Source organism: Oratosquilla oratoria, chromosome 11, assembly GCF_046742065.1.
Source record: "Oratosquilla oratoria isolate Oo_2021 chromosome 11, ASM4674206v1, whole genome shotgun sequence".
Taxonomy (NCBI): Eukaryota; Metazoa; Arthropoda; class Malacostraca; order Stomatopoda; family Squillidae; genus Oratosquilla; species Oratosquilla oratoria.
The window spans coordinates 20,168,663-20,186,145 of NC_134787.1; the positions used below are offsets into that span (position 1 = coordinate 20,168,663).

At 40.0% G+C, this 17,483-nt stretch overlaps 2 protein-coding genes across 13 annotated transcripts in view; one reads left to right on the plus strand and one right to left on the minus strand.

Annotated features, from left to right (window-relative positions):
* The window catches only part of Evi5 (ecotropic viral integration site 5), a 466,869-nt gene extending 462,239 nt beyond the window's left edge, over positions 1 to 4,630 (plus strand). For 7 of the 8 annotated variants that reach the window (XM_076192387.1, XM_076192388.1, XM_076192391.1 and 4 more), the window contains one exon: positions 2,511 to 4,630. In XM_076192387.1, the coding sequence (XP_076048502.1) occupies positions 2,511 to 2,888 (378 nt within the window). In that variant the 3' untranslated portion in view covers positions 2,889 to 4,630. Of the gene's footprint in view, positions 1 to 1,876; positions 1,899 to 2,510 lie in introns of all 8 variants that reach the window. The other variant, XM_076192393.1, reaches the window with a different exon arrangement.
* Positions 4,631 to 7,772: 3,142 nt separating this feature from the next.
* The window catches only part of LOC143029629 (uncharacterized), a 168,234-nt gene continuing 158,523 nt past the window's right edge, over positions 7,773 to 17,483 (minus strand). For 3 of the 5 annotated variants that reach the window (XM_076192398.1, XM_076192396.1, XM_076192397.1), the window contains exons 12-16: positions 16,192 to 16,341; positions 11,548 to 11,733; positions 10,683 to 10,965; positions 9,673 to 10,124; positions 7,773 to 9,520 (exon numbers count right to left, since the gene is read on the minus strand). In XM_076192398.1, coding sequence (XP_076048513.1) covers positions 9,263 to 9,520; positions 9,673 to 10,124; positions 10,683 to 10,965; positions 11,548 to 11,733; positions 16,192 to 16,341 — 1,329 coding nt within the window. In that variant the 3' untranslated portion in view covers positions 7,773 to 9,262. Of the gene's footprint in view, positions 9,521 to 9,672; positions 10,125 to 10,682; positions 10,966 to 11,547; positions 11,734 to 15,055; positions 15,125 to 16,191; positions 16,342 to 17,483 lie in introns of all 5 variants that reach the window. The other 2 variants (XM_076192399.1, XM_076192400.1) reach the window with 2 other exon arrangements.

Consider the following 17,483-nt stretch of genomic DNA (forward strand, 5'->3'; position numbering starts at 1 on the left):
GTACTTTGTCTTGCTGCGTTGCTTCTGATCCAGAGCAGTGGGTGGGAGGCAGGGATGACCCTTCATCCATGGGGAGCTAAGAAGAGAGGGAGGAAAGGGTGGTGGATGGGAGTGTAATGGTGGGAATGGGTAGATGCCTTTTGACTTGTCTACCTCCCTTGTAAGGGGAAAAAACCCTTGGTATATAGATCTAGGTAGATAGAATTTATTACACATTATTTTGTGTTTGTTTTAAGGAACTTCAACCATTCTTTGATGTGTGGAACTTATTAGCTATTAGTAAGATGTGTTTACAGTTTAATGAAGGCTTGAAAAATAATGAAAAACAAGACTGCTGATTGAAAGACTGCCAAGTTATTTTACCTTAAACCATTTGTGAATGAAATTTGCAACACGTGTTGATTTTTTGCATACAATACTCACATTGATGATCCCTCCCCCCCCAAGAGCATCCGCTGGCCTTTTGTCTAGTATTGATGGGCTTAAATGCCAATAGGAAATCTAGCATTGTTGTCAAAGAATTCTTAAAGTGTGCTTATGCTTAATTTCTGCAGCCATAGTTTCATGGTATGCCTAGATCACATGTCTTGAGCCCAAACTGTCCCTTTCCATCATAACAATTTGCCTTGTGTCTTCTCATCTCTTGTGTCTCCCTCCCTATTTAATTTCCATATCTTTGACAAGTTCTCAAGGCAGTATAAGTTAGTCTTGTATGATAGTTTAACATTTTCTTGTATAGACTTTATTTTCCCCCCTACGTGCCTTTCAAAATGTTAATATTGCTACCAGCTGATGCATACATACATCGGATTTTGTTTGATTTTTTTTAAAGTGTCTAGCAAGTCTGTTGTCGCTCTTCTCACGCAAGAGCACAGATGTTTAAAACAGATTTTCAAATACTTTATCCTGAATTTTTCTCTGATCCAAGCCTTGCAGTTCTTAGAAATATTTAGACAAACTAACTCTGTATATGAGGGATTGGAATATTTTAGTCAGTCATGATTATTAGTATTGTGTATCCAAGTAATCCGGGTACCCTGGACTTCCACCGATCTTCATTCACCTCTTTGAAAAGCTAATGTAAAAAAAAAAAAAAAAAAAAAAAAATTCAGAACAAGTCTAATGTCTAATGTAAAAGAAAGAAAGAAAAAATCACAAGTCTTAACAGATCCCATTTGCTATGCAAAACCTTTATAATTTTGTGTCAAAGTTGTAAATATCCTCTCAGAATAACTTTTGTCATGAACTAATCGAAAATATACATTCACTTAGTTAAAACCAGATGAGTGACTTGTATGTAGCATTACACGTCATCCCCACATTGTAAGACAACATGCGTGCACACAATTTCTATTGAAAGTGTTTTTGTCTTTTACTTGGGCATATTCATAGTCGTCTAATACTCTGGTTTTGAAAATCTGCTTTGCAACATCAATGCTTTAGGACTGCGCGCACACACAATGCACACATATACACACTGGGCCAATTCTTTGCATTAGACTTCAGCATCCTCTAAGTTTCACTATTCTGCTTTTAGTGATTACCAGGATGGTGATTTCCAGATAGATATATATGTATATATATATAGAAAGTGACTAGTAGAGAACATTTCTAAATTTGGAATAGAAATGAAATGAAGACGAAAAGAAACGTGGAAGGATATCACAGGAATTACTCAAATACGCAGTTTTTAAAACTGAACTTGTTTTCTCCTAAATGACTGATTAGGATTAAAATTCAAGTTATCATCAGCATAAGTCACTGCTTGTATAAATGATTGCACTAAAACACTAAGAAGCCAGAAGGCCTATTTTCACATGTTAAGATCACTGTAATCAAATTGCCTAATTGTTTTTATGCACTGGTGCACTTGCAGCCTCACAAGAAATAAGGACAGAGTAAGTTCTCCTTGTAACACAATCAAGTTCTTGCATGGTAGCATATAATCAACAGGATGTAGAAATGCCATCTTGGTGTGCAGTCATGCATGTTTCTTAAGTCTCTCTTTCCTTGAATGTTCTGTTGCTTATTTTTTCGTGTTTGTTTAATGGTTTATTGAATGAGGTGTATAAAAAATAAGTTTACTTCAACCAAATGAGTATAAAATGTCCTTGAATTTCTAATGTAGAAATAGTCATTCAGTATAAACAAATGTATATTGTTGCAAATTTTTGGTGCATGGTATAGTCCTTTTCATATATCAGTAAGAATTATGAAATGTTGTAGTTTTAAGAAAATACACTTCTCATGCAGGTGCTTCTCAAAACTTTGTTGTTTATACTAGGTTTTAATTTCTGCATGTCATGTAATTTCCGTTATGTATAACAGAGCAAGTGTCTTAAAGAACTTAAAGTTTCAAAATAAATTATACATTCATGTTTCCAAGTATGGTATCAGCAGCAATCTTGCTGATTAAGCCAAACTTATGCTGTTAGGCTAGACCACATAATTTAAGTTATCCTGAAAAGTTAACCAACCATTATTTAATGAATTTCACTCCTGAACTACAGATTGCACATCTCACAGCAGTCAACCGCAAACTTACCAAGAATATGAGTCTTCAGCATTTAGACATCGGTAGTGGCCCAGAATCAGACTTGGAAGACACGGAAGACTTGAGGCTCAAGCTAGATGTCAACGAATCTTCACCAAAGAAACTATCTCTTTCTTCACAATACAGTGGAGAGGATGATGATGAGGAAGAGGGTAGGGGAAGACATTCTTCTTCGTCCTCTGTCGTTGATGGCAGCAGAGAAGAAGTAACTCGTAAAACATCCCAAACCCTTGAGGATGCTTTCATCGAGCAGTTACCTGAGGTCAAGTGTGAGGAGGAGCCTCGGTGTCCCAACGGCTCAGTGTCACATCAAGAGCAACGAGCATGTGTGTGAAATTAATGTATGTATGAGTGAGTGTTGAATAGATGCGAAATGAGTGTGTGTGGTCACCGATTTTGATAATATTATGTTCACTGGAATAAATGTGATAGTTTTGTACCGTGTGATGTCGTGACTGCAGAGAGCTATAGAGATTTATAGTCTGTGCTGAGAGCATAGCAAAGGTGCACGTTACTCATTGATGCTGCCGTGGGACTCGTGTGCAAAACATGCCAACTTTTCCAGGTATTTGGCACAGCTTTAAGTGTATTCAGATTTATTGTCTTTAATTCTGTATATTCCCTTGCTAAATGTATATAGAAAAATGTATTTCGTTTAATAGTTTTTTAACAAATTGGAAATTCGTGTTAATGAGTCAGCCAGCGTGTCACTTAAACTTCAGTTGAACGTGATGTTGAAGTGCACCAACTGACGAAAATACAACATGCAGAAATTGAATGGTTGAGAGATATACCATGAAGTGATAATTGTCTGAATATTGAAGAAGTGGGGCATCCTCCTCCACTTGAAATAGAGCTTGATACTGAAGTGTGGTATCATAGAGTCGGGTGGACAAGGAAAACATATGTCGGGGTTGATACGTCAGACTCGGCACACCTCAAGTAATTGACTGAAGAAGTTTTGCAAGATGCTTCATGTCCATTGGGTTGGTGTAGTTTGGGTAGCAGTGTGTGCAACTCTTGTTGTTTGTGAAAGAAGTTAGTTGTTGTTATTATGGAAAAAAAAGGTCAAATAGACATGTGATAACCACCCGTGTTGTAAGCTTAGGAAACCATTTGAAATTATTTCATACTCATCTTGCTGAAGCCTGTTCTGAGATTTTCATACAGTTTGGGAAATGAGAAGAAATGGATGGGTGACGCAGAACTCATACCAGTTGGGTGATGTAGAACCGTTGCCAGATGGATGATACTGAACTATTGCCAGCAGCTGTTCTTTAGTTTCTGCACAACACAAGTTAATCTGTGATGTAGATATGATTTGCCGTCAAGCATTCATTTATGTATTTTTTTGCATATATGTTCATTTCTATTTATGATATTGTAAACGTTTAAGTCATGTACTTATTTTATAAAAAGTTAATGATATATTATCACTATTTGATTAGGGCACTTCATGGATTATGGTGTGTTAATATGATTACCTAATAATGTCTAGTTATCAGTGTGTATGTGTACATGTATGTCTCTCAGCCCCAATAATACTACTTTGTGTGATGTGTGCATGTGTGTTGGTGTACAATTTCATCAAATTGACCCTTTAGATCAAAGTGGGGAGGGTCTCGACCCATCCACATGTTCCTAAAACTTTTACAGGAGGCATGGAGATACAAAAACTCTTCACCAGTAGGTAGAAGAAGTTACACTGCTTTCTACCCTTTCCTTATGGGTATCATGGGGAATAGAATAGTCATAAAATCATTACTCCTTCACTTGGAGCTCCCTGTTGTAAAATAAAAGGAATTTAGTATGTAAAAAGGATAGAATTGGTTCAGGTGGGGAAGGGTATATATATTTGTAGAAAAAGAAGATGAAGCATGGGAATTCTTGAAAGGGAAAGCAGGGAAAGGTAAATAATTGTTATGAATTTTACTCTGTTATTTTATGGGAGGGGCATTGAAACTATTTTTCCTAGACATTTCCATAGTATTAGGAGCTTCCAGTGATGGGTGGGATAGTGACCTCTCCATAGAAAGATGCTAAAGTTGGTTGGATATATATATTATATATATATATATATATATATATATATATATATATATATATATATATATATATATATATATATATATATATATATATATATATATATATATATATATATATATATATATGGGTGAAGGGTGGATGTATGCTTTGGTTGGGCCATCTTCATTAAAATGGGAAAGGGTCTATTTATGTGTGTATATGTATACATGTACAAGTATCAATATATGTATGTGTAGAGAGGGTGCATGTGGATATATACATACAAATGTGTGTAATATATGTATTTGTATGTAATAATTCACAGAAGGTAATATGAATGTACATGTGTAAGCATATGCAATGCATGAATTTAGTGTGTTAATGATTGTATATCCAAATTATTGAATGTAAGTCTTCCCTTGTACACAAGTTGTTGACAATCATGTACAATCCATTTAGACATTCTTGGATATGAAAAACCTTACCATCCCAAGCATCTATGATATATATTTTGTGTAAAGACTGTAAAATTATAAATTGGCATTTGATTGTTATAAACTACTTTGATTCCAAGTGATGGTACCAGTGATAGCCTCTCTAAGTTTTCTTCCAGCCGTGTTGTACCTTCCTTGATTTAGAACGGTTTTAACGGGGCTGAAATGGTTGTATATATATCTGATCAGAAGGTCTGTACATCGTCATTTCCTCGCTTTACTTATAAAAGTTACATTTTATATTTTTCTTTTACACCAAGACTCTTGTTCTTCATGATACATTCCTTTGCTTCTATTATTATCATAACACTACTTGCATTGTTTCTGATTCTACACCTGCTCCATGTGGTGCCCATTAAGCTGGTAAATGGCCAGTTGGATAACAGTGACAACATAGCTGTTGCCACTACCAGCATTAGGACCAAATTTATCTCCTCTTTTCTTGTACGCGGTAAACCTGGAACACACTAGGCAACTTTTTTGCTGTCTGCAGTAACCCCTTTAAATCAAAGTGTATAGGAAAATTTTCCAGCTCAAATTGCCATGCAGTATACTGAAGAACCTTTTTACATAGAGAAGTTTAAATTCTAGACTTGATGGTTACGTGTGGTAATGATACTTTGAAAAAGTAAATTGAAAGTTATGGCATTCCACCTATCACTGAAATGCTGGGTTTTGTAGTATTATTAAGTTTAATCTTCATCAGCAATTCTTATACAGATCCCTTATACCCTTTCCTGTGCTTTCACATTGTGTTTGCAGGTGCTATGATCTTGTAAGGTCATAGAAAGTGTTTTGCACACACTATTGTAGGCCCTAGATTTTTCCCTCCCTCCCTCCCCATATTGGTAGATGCAAGGGTTATATTGACATAAATGATATGTCTGTAGACAACATCTTTTCTCTGTTACCAAATTTTTAAGTAGAAGTAAATTATTCCATATAGATCTAGATGAGATAGATTATAAACATTTCTAATGAAAATTAATGTAACCAGTGTGCTAATATACATTCACAGCTGCAGTCACTGATTTGACATGGTGATCAGTTGATTGTGTATACAGATATAGGAAAGCATTCTTTTATAAAAACTTTTTATGACATGTAACTGTGATTATATTGATTTATGTATGGTGTCACATGTATGTCGGCAAAGTCGCTCTTCAGTGGCATTGCTGCTATTTGAGACAGGTGAGTTGTCACTGACAACTGTGTTGAGTCTGTAAATGAGCTGTAACTGTGCAACAAGTGGAGAGTCACAAGCAAAAAAAATTGTGTTGCTCTGTTCTGGTCACATTTGGATTGGTTGGTCCTCGACTTTGTTACGGTCACAGTTGACTTCATGTTGTATTTCTTTTTTAATCTCAACTGCTGGTAATGTTTCATGTAGCCAGCATCTGTAGTAGCAGCTAGGTCGAGCTGTGGAAAAGCTGAACTAATTCAATGAATTTTTAGTGTTTATATTGGGAAAACAATGTGCAATCTTATGTCATACCTTCGATGTGTTTTTGTTATGTATTACTGTATAGTTTATCAGACCTGCAGTATATTGACGTGTGTAGCATTCCAAGCCTGCTTTCCTGTCAGTAGTGAACCCCAAGATGCAGCAGACTTCTTTAAGAGGTCCTCCTCTGGGGTTCCTGCTTGCTGTGGAGATTCCCTCTATGTTGACCTCCCTTGTCAAGGGCAGCCCCCTCTTTTTCATCATGGGGGAGGAAGTGTTCTTGCCACTGGTGGCCCATCTCGCTGAGGTCTTCCCCACAAGAGTCCTTCTGTTTGTTGTAATGATGCATTTGCTTAGGGAGTAGCTAGATTTTGCAGTTTTTTTATATTTGGACAAGGGTTGCAGCTACAAGCATTTGTCACTCCGAATATGTAAAGATTATCATTGCCGGAAAGTGGGGGAATTCTGCGTGGGATGTGGACGTTATCTTTTCGCAAAACTGAGGCTTGGAAAAGATCTCCCTATACTTGATCTTACACATTTACTTACAGTTATTTTCACTTAAATTTACATCTGTTATGAGATTGAAATATGAGATTTAGTAACGCTGTACTGTAGAAGCTTGATGAACAAGTCAACAAGGTACAATAGATTCTCTAGGCTTTTTCTTGAAGACCAAACCTGCAAGTCGACTACAACAGCTGGCTTCCTCCCCTTCCATTCTGTGACATATGTACACATAGCAATCACTACGAAATACAAATAAATTTAGAGAGGAAACTGTCTTTTATACACCTTACAAAATGGTACTGTATATGTACATACATATACCAAAGGATTTTTTCCCCCTTATAAGGGAGGTAGCCAAAAAACAAAGGCATAGAAACCACTTCCACCCATTCCATCCCCTACATACTCCACTCCCCTCTACCCTCTTCCTTCCTTCTTATCTTGGCACCTTCTGGATGACGGGTCATCCCTGCATCTCTCCCACTGCCCTGTATATGTACTTTTAAAATTAGTTTTGTAATGCACTGTGTAAACAGTAAAGAGAACTAGAAATAATGGCATTATGAAATTTGTAGAAACAGACATAATTTTTTTTTTTTAATGTCATGAAGGTAAGGGTAATCTCCTCGCCCATTTCCTTCCCCCTCAGAGAAGGTAACTGTTTCCTCATTCCTTGAGGTAACACTTGGCATTAATTCCCACCAATGGAGGAGTAATTAAGAATAAAGAAACACTATTTTCTGAGTCCTGTGGCACGTTTATTGGGTAACAAATAAGTCTGTACAATATATAACAACTGCCGTATGCTACAGTATGTACACACAACCTAGAAGGTTACAGAGGGGACCCCTTGCTACAAGGAGGTAGTGGGGACCCCGTCACACACTTGTCACGCCGTCTGGCGCCGTGTCACGTCACGTCACACTACTGTCACTTGACGCATCTGGCGTCACGTATCTCCTTATCACAATGAGTCTTGTCTCTTCGTCACGTCATCCTACATCACAACACATCACGTGTTTGTCACACTGGCACAAACAAATATGACTTGATTTGGTGTGATGACAAATGTCCCACATCCATATTATCTAAGTTATATTATTATACATTATACACGTATACATCATACTATTATACACCGGAGACGTGTACATATACATTTATATATATATCTGTATATATTATCAGTTCATTACTATGATACACTGATACATTGTATAATATTTGTTGCAGCCAAGGATACACAAGCAGACCTGAAACAAGATTCCTGAGAACAGGAAGGGACGAAAATTAGATCTATTCATTTTCTTAATTCACACCATAATGTATGTGCATATGGAGGTGTCAAAATTTTGGATGAACCTCAAGGGGGGTAGATGTTATAAGAAGTGGGCTAACACCCCCCACACACAATTCTGGGTCCCTCCTTGTTGCAAGTCTGCAAAGAACCTCGACTACAAACTGAGGTTGGGAGGGCGACGTCTTAGACGGGGAGAAGGAGGCCGAGAGTAAAGAAGAAGGCCGAGAGGAAAGAAGAAGAGGAGTCGTTTTATTGTCGTTTAGGCCCGTCGGCATCTTGAGCAATCCCGTCCATTGGTTAAAGTAAAGAGTTACTCTTAAAGAATTAAGAAGAAAAACATTCGTGGACTTTCACACATTCCTATGAGATAATGGAAATATATACTGACACAAAAATATGCATGGGTGCATACAGATGTACATGTAAGAATAAACATACATAAACTTAAACTCATTAACCAGACACACATACATGCGACCTATATATATGTACATGCATGTACACACATATAAATTCATGTATATAAACACAGGTTCCATACGTGCAAATACTTGTATACACATTCATTCCCCCATCTAACGTACATGCAAGTATGTATACATGTGGTTAATCATTAAGGTTGGTCCTTCGTCAGGGCCAAACAAAAGGGAGCATTGGGGTTAAAGCTGAGGTAGGGGGGAGGGGGAGATGGGATTGGGTTGCTGCTGAGGGAACGGATGGGGACGGGGATGAGAGGGTGAGCACCAAATGACACGAAGAGACGCGCAGACAGACACAGCGGTCCTGGAGAACTATTCAACCGAACTCCTGTAGGCGACGAGGACGAAATCGACGAAGACCTCCCTCGACGTCCAGTGCCTGGAGGGGGAGGACCACGTGGCAGTCGCGCCGTAAGAGAGCAGAGCCTCAGCGAACGAATGAGGTCCTTTTGATCAAAACATGGTGACCTCTGGCTCCTGTAGGAGGCTGGCCGCCTCCCGGAGCACCCGGGCGTTGGAGCGGACGAGGAAGAGGAGGTTGTAGGTTACAGCCACCTGTGGCTCAGGCACCTTTTTGATCAAACTGTGGAGGACCGTGGCTCGCTCAAGGTCGAGCCACCGCTGGAGGGTGGCCTCCTGGTCCTCCGACTCGGCCCCCTGACTGCTCAGGTCTTCGGGGCCCCACAGGAGGAACTCCAGTGCACACTTTACCTGTAGAAGGGAAAATTGCGTTCAACAAAAAATAAAAGATACGATTTTTCTTTATTTATGTACTTATTCCATAAATATTCTATCAATTATTATTTTATAATTATTATCATCATTTTTTTTTTTTTTTTTTTTTTTTTTTTTAACTCTCTTACCTTGGACAACGACCCAGCTCTCTCCTGCCTAAGGACACCAACGAGAGCCGAGAGCTGCGCGTGCATCTCAACGTTGGATGGCAGAGCCACGGAATAGTCCCTCTGCGCCTTCTCGACGGCGCCTTCCACTCCGAGGAGGACGTACATAGCTGCGATCGCACACCTGCAGAGGGACATGAGCCCCCTGGACGCCTGCTCCGCCCCATGTGAAGGAGGAAGCACCAGCATCCGAGGGTCAGCGTCCGAACCCCCGTAGGCGACGAGGACGAGGTCGATGGAGATTTCTTCGACGCTCTGAGCCTGGAGGTGCTTGAGGGCCGTGACTAACTGGAGGACGAGCAGGCACACCTCCTGGTGCCAGCTGACTGTGGACAGGGCCCTATGCGAGCGGCGGATGGCCGCGTACTCAAGGAGGGAGCTGACACGCAGACGGGGAAGCACCCACACCGTGGCTGAAAGGGAAGACAGTCGTCAGAACGATTTCGGACATTATGCGAATGACAACGCCAGTCCGTCAGTGTCCATTGATTCCGTCTTGAGCTGACTGAAAGAGAAAGATGTCAACCAGCACCCTGAAGCTAACACTTGAGCCCAAAAGGATTGGTCGAGGTTGATTTGAACCTTTCAGCAACCCAACGTCCCTCCGCGCTGGGCGAAATCCCCCCGGAGTCCACCAGAACAAAGTCTTTGAAGGTGAGAGTAAGCTTGAACAGGTTCATCTGGACTGCTTTTATCTTTTGAACATCCAATTGTCCCTTTGAACTGAGCACAAATGGTGTTCAGTTGAACAACATTCTTAGGTAAGCCCGGGGGTTTATCGGTCATACATGTTATTGTGTTCAGCTATGTTATAACGTTCACTATGCAAAGTGATGGAGTCACACATACACACACACACACACACACACACACGCATATACATATATATATATATATATATATATATTTTTTTTTTTTTTTTTTTTTGGGGGGGGGAGGGTCTTCAGAAGATTCCTCCACCAGGAGCTCACCTGGAACTGAAGAAGGCACGTGTCCACCCTTAGCAGAAACCAGCTCGGAGGGGACATGGTCCTTGAAGGAAGCGATGGGCAGAGGCGTCAGGAGGTAGTGGGCCTCAAGTTTGACCTCCGGCGTGATCATGACGGTGACGTCACTCCCGCAGGCGGTTCCTGGGTAGTAACGTCGCCCCGCCACGCCCTCCGTCGCCCAGGCGTCGCCCAGCTCGATGTCGGCCCATCTGGAGACTTCTCGCTCGATCTCTTCGTAGCCAGAGGGAACGCGTCGTTGTGATAACTGCAGGAGAACAGGCATGGTTAGGTCCATGATAAGGTCTGATCTAGTCTATATTTCGGTAACTTAAATCATGTCCATATATTTAGATCTTGTGGATAGGTTTTCATTAGACACCAATAAAGACGAAGATTACGTTATGCAAGTCTTAGAAGCCATCTCTAATTCAAAGATTAGCGATCAAAATTTAATTTGGATATCAAAATCGTAATGGAAATATTTCATTAAAGTATATTAGGGTATATATAGATCTTGGAGGGAATAAAGGTCTGATTTAGATATTCAAATGTTTGAAGCGATGAATTGTCGAGTTCTAACGAACACGTAAATTATCACACTTATGACGCGATTCTACAACACTATTTTCGAATCCATCAATTATGACTTCGGGCATTGACAAATATATACAGTGAAATGACATAATGTATGAAAATGTCAAATACCAGTTTCAATTTAGGCATGAAGCAACCATGCTAAAATTAGTTTATGCTGTAGTCAAATTCTGCGTCATGTCTTATTTCAGGATAAGGTAATTAGCACTTGTAGAAATTATCTTAATAATAAAAACCTCTACGATAACCTCACCTGCTCTAGGAGATTAGAGAGCGCGTGAAGATTGGCAGATACCACCGCACCATACTGATCCTCCAAGGTGCGGTGTAGGAGGGCTGACCCACGCCGAACACTCAGGCGGCTCGTCTTGTCCGGACGTGAAGACGAGGCCGAGGCCAAGGAAGAGGAAGAGGAGCCTTCCGGGGCTATGTTGTGTGTCTGGACAAGTTTGAGAAAATCCGCATTAGCTTTATCTTCATTAAAATGAAAACTAATATCGTCAGAAGTGGAGCAGATCAAATAGACATCAATGGACTTGTTTTGAACAACAATTCGATTAAATCAGTTTCGTCAGAAATAAACGAAATTGAATGATAGTTCGTCTATTCTATTTTTTTTTATTTTGTCTCCTAATTGTTATGATATATTTTGTGGTGTAAATATGTTGATCTATGTTTTAAATTTTCTTGAAAAGAGCGTTGTATGTGATCCACAAAATGACAGAATGACAGCGATTTGTTGTCCGTGCTTGGACGTTTTGGCCTCTGGACATTTAGGCCTTAGACGCTTCGGCCGATTGTATATGTCTTCTAACGTATTTATTACATTCTAGTTAGTACATCTTCACTCAGTCAAATATACATGATACCAATTTATCTATAATTTATCGTAAGTTACTTTGAAGTTGATTCTTAGCTTTGTAGAATTTTTTTTTTATTCACAAGATATTTCTTAATTTGTTCGTTAATTAGAAATTAGTTGTTATTTAATTCAAAGCCTTGATGTAAACAAGTTGTTGAATGTAGTTGTGTTGATGCAGTCATCGCCTATGAGGCATGTGTGGATCTACAAACACATCTAAGCACCTTATTGAGGATATGCAAGATAACCATAAAACGGTCTTTGAATGTCTGAAATCAATTATGCATTGAATGTAATGTTTTGAATTAAAATAAATCTGTAAATGTGTGTTTATTATATATGAATATGGAGTATATTTTGCTCAAGTAAGTATATGTTTTCTTGGTTAATCATAATAAAAACGATAATTGTTATTTATTTCGATATCATGTTATCAAGAAAAATAATTCACATGACAGGAGTTTAAAAAGTGTGTATAAGAAATTACGCTTAAATGTCCGAAGTCGATAGTTTCCGAGACCGAAACATTAAGGCAACAACGTCCTTGGCCGAAACATCCTACATTTGTTGTAGTCAACTGTTCCGATTGTCTGTTTGGGAAATTGAGGCTCTGTCAGTCAAAATATGTTGAATTGATCTTGTGAAAAGTGAAAAAAGTGTGACACTTTTAAAGACAGAACCTGTGTTCTTTGAAAAGAAGTGAGGACATTCAAAATGGACAGTACTGACGGAAGGACCAGGAATTGCACACTTACCAGTGATCACAAATCAAAATTAATTGCATGCACCTAAAATATGGATGCATATGTTAATAGACATGCTTGTTGCGACACGATAGAGAATATTTTCAAGTGACAGAAAATAGATGAAACTATGTAATTTGGTAAATGAATGCTTACATTCTGCAGCAACAAGAATTGGTAAGTATAAAGTACTACGGTTCATCTACATGTTAGTGTACACGTATGCGTTAGTGTGCCAGTGTGTTAGAATATTTGAACACTTCGATGCGGCTATAGGCCTTATGGTATTAATGTCATGCAGAATTAACAATAGATAATACCATGAATGGATCCATTTTGAATCCGTTGAGTTGAACTCGTACTGTGATTGGTTCCGTTTGGAACCCGTTATTCCAAACATCTATTCTCGATAAAATCTTTATTAGTTCTTGTTCTATAATTTTCTGATGAAAGGATTCGGGAAAACTGGGAAAATAACGATGATACGATCTGATTCACGGAAGTGTTGAATCTGACTCAACCTTTGAAAACGCTTTTGAACTCGGGGCGGGTTGTGACGTACTCAACCAATCAATCCATCAACGTATTGCTTAAGTAAATATACCAAAAGAGATAGAAATATGAGAATATCCACACATTCGCCGTATAAAATTGTTAAAACGGTGAAATAGTTTTCATAGTTGAGGTGTTTTGCTAAGACTGCTTGACAGTACAATTTATAACCAGCAGATGGCAAACGACGTGAAAATGATGAACGATGACGCAAAAAAAAAAAAAAAAAAAGGACAATCGCACCCTTTCCCGACACATTTCCAACTTTGTCCTCACGTTTCCCCTACATGCCTTGGGCAGAATAAGGAGGTTCTGAAACGTTAGGCAAATTCGATTTAAATTAAGATTCATTCTGGCTTTAACTACTTTATAAAGAGGAGGGGGTCAAAAACGTAAGACGAAGCCTACGCCGAACAACCAAACAATCAACTGTAATGGTTATAATCAATAAGGCAGATATACTCGTATTTTCCTTGTGCGTTAAAAAATTTAGTTTACTAGGTAAGTTAGATTGGGACTATTTTTATTAATTTAGTACGAAAATGAAAAACGTAGGAAGCTAATGTTGTAGATGATTTGTAACGGGAAACTATTGAGATTTTTTGTTTTTCAAAATAAACGTACGTGTCTTGCATGAAGTAGAAATAAGGAAAAATGAGAGAGCAGTTAACATTTTTCATCTTAACAGTTGTAAAGCAGTTCAATAGGTAGATGACGATATGGGTCGGTATCTTCGTGCAAAAATGTCTATATAAGTATATTTTCCAATTATCTACTAAGTTCAGAAATATTTGGTTAAGCTTGCGTGTTGTGGTTTCTGTGTTTTTGTGGTTTTCTGTGTTTCTGATTTGATGACATTAATCTATCCAACTTACACGAAAAAAATAGGAAATAATTGTATATAAGATTTGGTTATACTAAGAATGCTCTTTGACAGCGATAAGTTGAAAATATGTGTGGGGCTTAATAGATATTACCTATATATATTATTATCTAATTTCAATTTCATGTCTGCAACCGACCCCATCCCCACCCCCTCAGAGATCGTATCTAAGACAGTCCCTTGATGATTCTAAGCGAATAGGACCTTTGGAAATAGCTGGTGGACGTGGGGGGGGGGGTTGTTGCATACCCAGCGTATTTAAGTTTCCCGCCATTTCCAACGTCTGTTCAGTTACGCGTTATGACGTAATGACGCCAGCCCGCCCGTTCGATCTCGGCTACCGAACTCACGCCATTGAAGAATATTTTAGTAAAACAAAAACAAGGGGGAAGCGATTACCAAGCTTTAACCTCTCCAACCGGGTGACGTATTCGACAGAATTTTTGTTAAAGTAATTGCCAGTGGATTCTGTTCAGTGTAGGAATAGTCGTTGAACAAAAACGGGGTCTCCGTCGTTCTAGAGACTAGTTTTGTTTCAACAAAACAGAATCACCCCAGGAATTGAACAAAAGTTCTGTAAGATACATCGCAAGGAAGGGGTCAATGTTGAGAACTACAGCTGCGATTTATACATAGCAGATACTCGATCTGTTAATTTAAGACGGTTAAATGAGGGATACGGGAGAAGCACGCGCACGCACGCACGCACGCACGTACACACCTGTTCAGCCTTTGAGCCTGAGGAGTACATTGATTTGGATCTTCTGACCTCACGTGTATTCGTCGACTTCTGTCCAAAACGAAATTTCATTTTCATTTTCATGCAAAAATAAATAAATAAACAAATAAGATAATTTGATGAGATTAGATAATGAAATAAATATTAGTAGACCGGGTGATCTGTTTGGAAAAGTAAAGATTTCATGGAGGGTAAATTTCACATTAAAACATGCGTGCGCATGCATATACATACACACGTATTCGTACACATACATGCGCATACACAATGTATGTGTATATATATATATATATATATGTATTATTATATATATATAATATATATATATATATATATATATATATATATATATATATAATTTTCAAGAGTTTCTCGTTGAGGGGGAAACTTTCATACCAAGGGGGTGTCCTGAGTGGCTCCCCATTTAGGGGGATGGGGATGGAGTGAGCCAGGTGTCCTGGAGGGATAAAGCAGGTGCTCTGTGGGTGGAAAAAGGGTGATGTGGTGTCCTTGAGGCGGATGTACAGGAACCATTGCAGACAACATTTCTGACCCATAACATGTAATCAATATTATGTTAATGTGTATTTTTTTTTTTGTAATTCAGTTTTGTCTACGTGAAATCACTGTTGCTTGATAGTGCATTTTGTGATACACATTTTTTATACATCAAATGACTTACGAAAGAAACTTTGTTTATGGAAATAGGCTAACGCAACAGTGAAGGACATATTTGCTTAGTTCTGATGTGTGTCAGGTTGAGATGTGAACCACGTGTCACCTGTGACGTGATATATCGTCATCGTGGACGGGTCATGCAACCTATGGGTGGAGGTGAGTCCAGTAACCTACGAGGTTTGGTCGTGCAACCTATGGGGGAAGGAGACAGGTGCCCTGTAGGTGGCGCAGGCAGGTGCAATTGCTCGTCGCATGCACAGAAGTGAGGACCCGCACACTAACAGAATCCCATGCGGAAGAGTCCAAGTAAGAGTTCATGCACAGAGAGAGAGAGTGAGAAAGAGAGATAGAGAGAGGCGTGGGGGAGGGGAGTCAGGGAGTGTACTCGTCAAGGCGGCGGCGGCGGTGGTGGTGGGAGGAGTTTTGTGGAGTTGACTTACCGTGGCGACCGCGTGGAGTGCCTGCTGGGGCACGATGTAGCCGTCACATGTTACCTCCTCCCTCTCCACCTCCTCCTCCGGTGGGGCGCCGCGTCCTCGACAGGGGAGGGGCAGGTCGTAAAGGGCCGGGGAGGACGAACGCTGGAGTTGCTGGTGTGGAGGAAGTCGTGGTCCGGGGTTAGGCGAGGGCGAGGAGACATGGAGGTTAGGCGAAGTGGGGAAAAAGGAAGACGCGACCTCCCGTAGAAGGCGCAGTAGGAGGGTCTTGGGGAGATATGAGTGGCTGCTGGAAATGGTGGTTAAGGCGTAGAGCGAGTTTGCGGGAGCCGTGGGTTAGGGTTGGAGGTGAGCCTCGAGAGGACGGAGGAGGAGGAGGAGGAGGGCAGTGGGGATAGGGTCGGTTCAGGGAAGAGGAGGAGAGGAGGAAGACAAAGAGGTGACGTAGCCATGGAGCACAACCTCTCCCAACTCTGAACATTTCTTATGATTCCAGATACTGGAAGATTGGTAAGATTGTCCTTCCAGTCTTAAATCCCGAATACGCCAGCAGGGACCCATGGATGGGGCAAGGAGAGTGAGGATGAGGTCGGGGTGGTGGTGATGGTGGTAAAAGTGAATGTGGGGAAAATCAGATTGGAGGTATAACTTGAGGTTAGTGGTATGATAGTGGGGGTGGGGGAGTGCCCCAGCGGAGGAGGAGAGAGAAGGAAGTTAGTGACCCGGCAGTTGGGTCACATTAGGTCACCGGAGAGATGGGTTTAGTCATTGGGAATGATCAGGGCTCAGGATAGGGATGAGGTCAACTGAGTTGGGTTGTGCCTCAGGTTAGGGATTAGGTAATTGGGAAGCCAGGTTAACTGAGGTGGGTTAGGTCATACAATAAGGGTCAGGTCACTGGGAAGGGTCAGGTAAGGTGAGGTAAGTCAGGTCTCAGAATTGGGTCAGGCCATTGGTAAGGGGTCGTATTACCATGAATGAATCAGGCCTTCACGTAGTAGTCAGGTCACCAAGAACAGGTCAGGTCACCCAGTGGAGTCAAGTAATACATAGTTATCCCGGAAATCAAAGATTAACAAAGATTCTAATCGGTTTTCCGGGACAAAGCTATTGAACATTATAATTCTAGTAACATCTTCAACACATGTGTCTATAGGTAAAACGAATCAATACTAAGACAGGATCTAGAAACGAAGAAACTAGTCTAAGGATCAGTGACCAAATTTCTCCAGCAGGGATATGCAGCTGAAATTATGCCAGATTGACAAAAAAAAAAAAAAATCAGAATCTTTTAT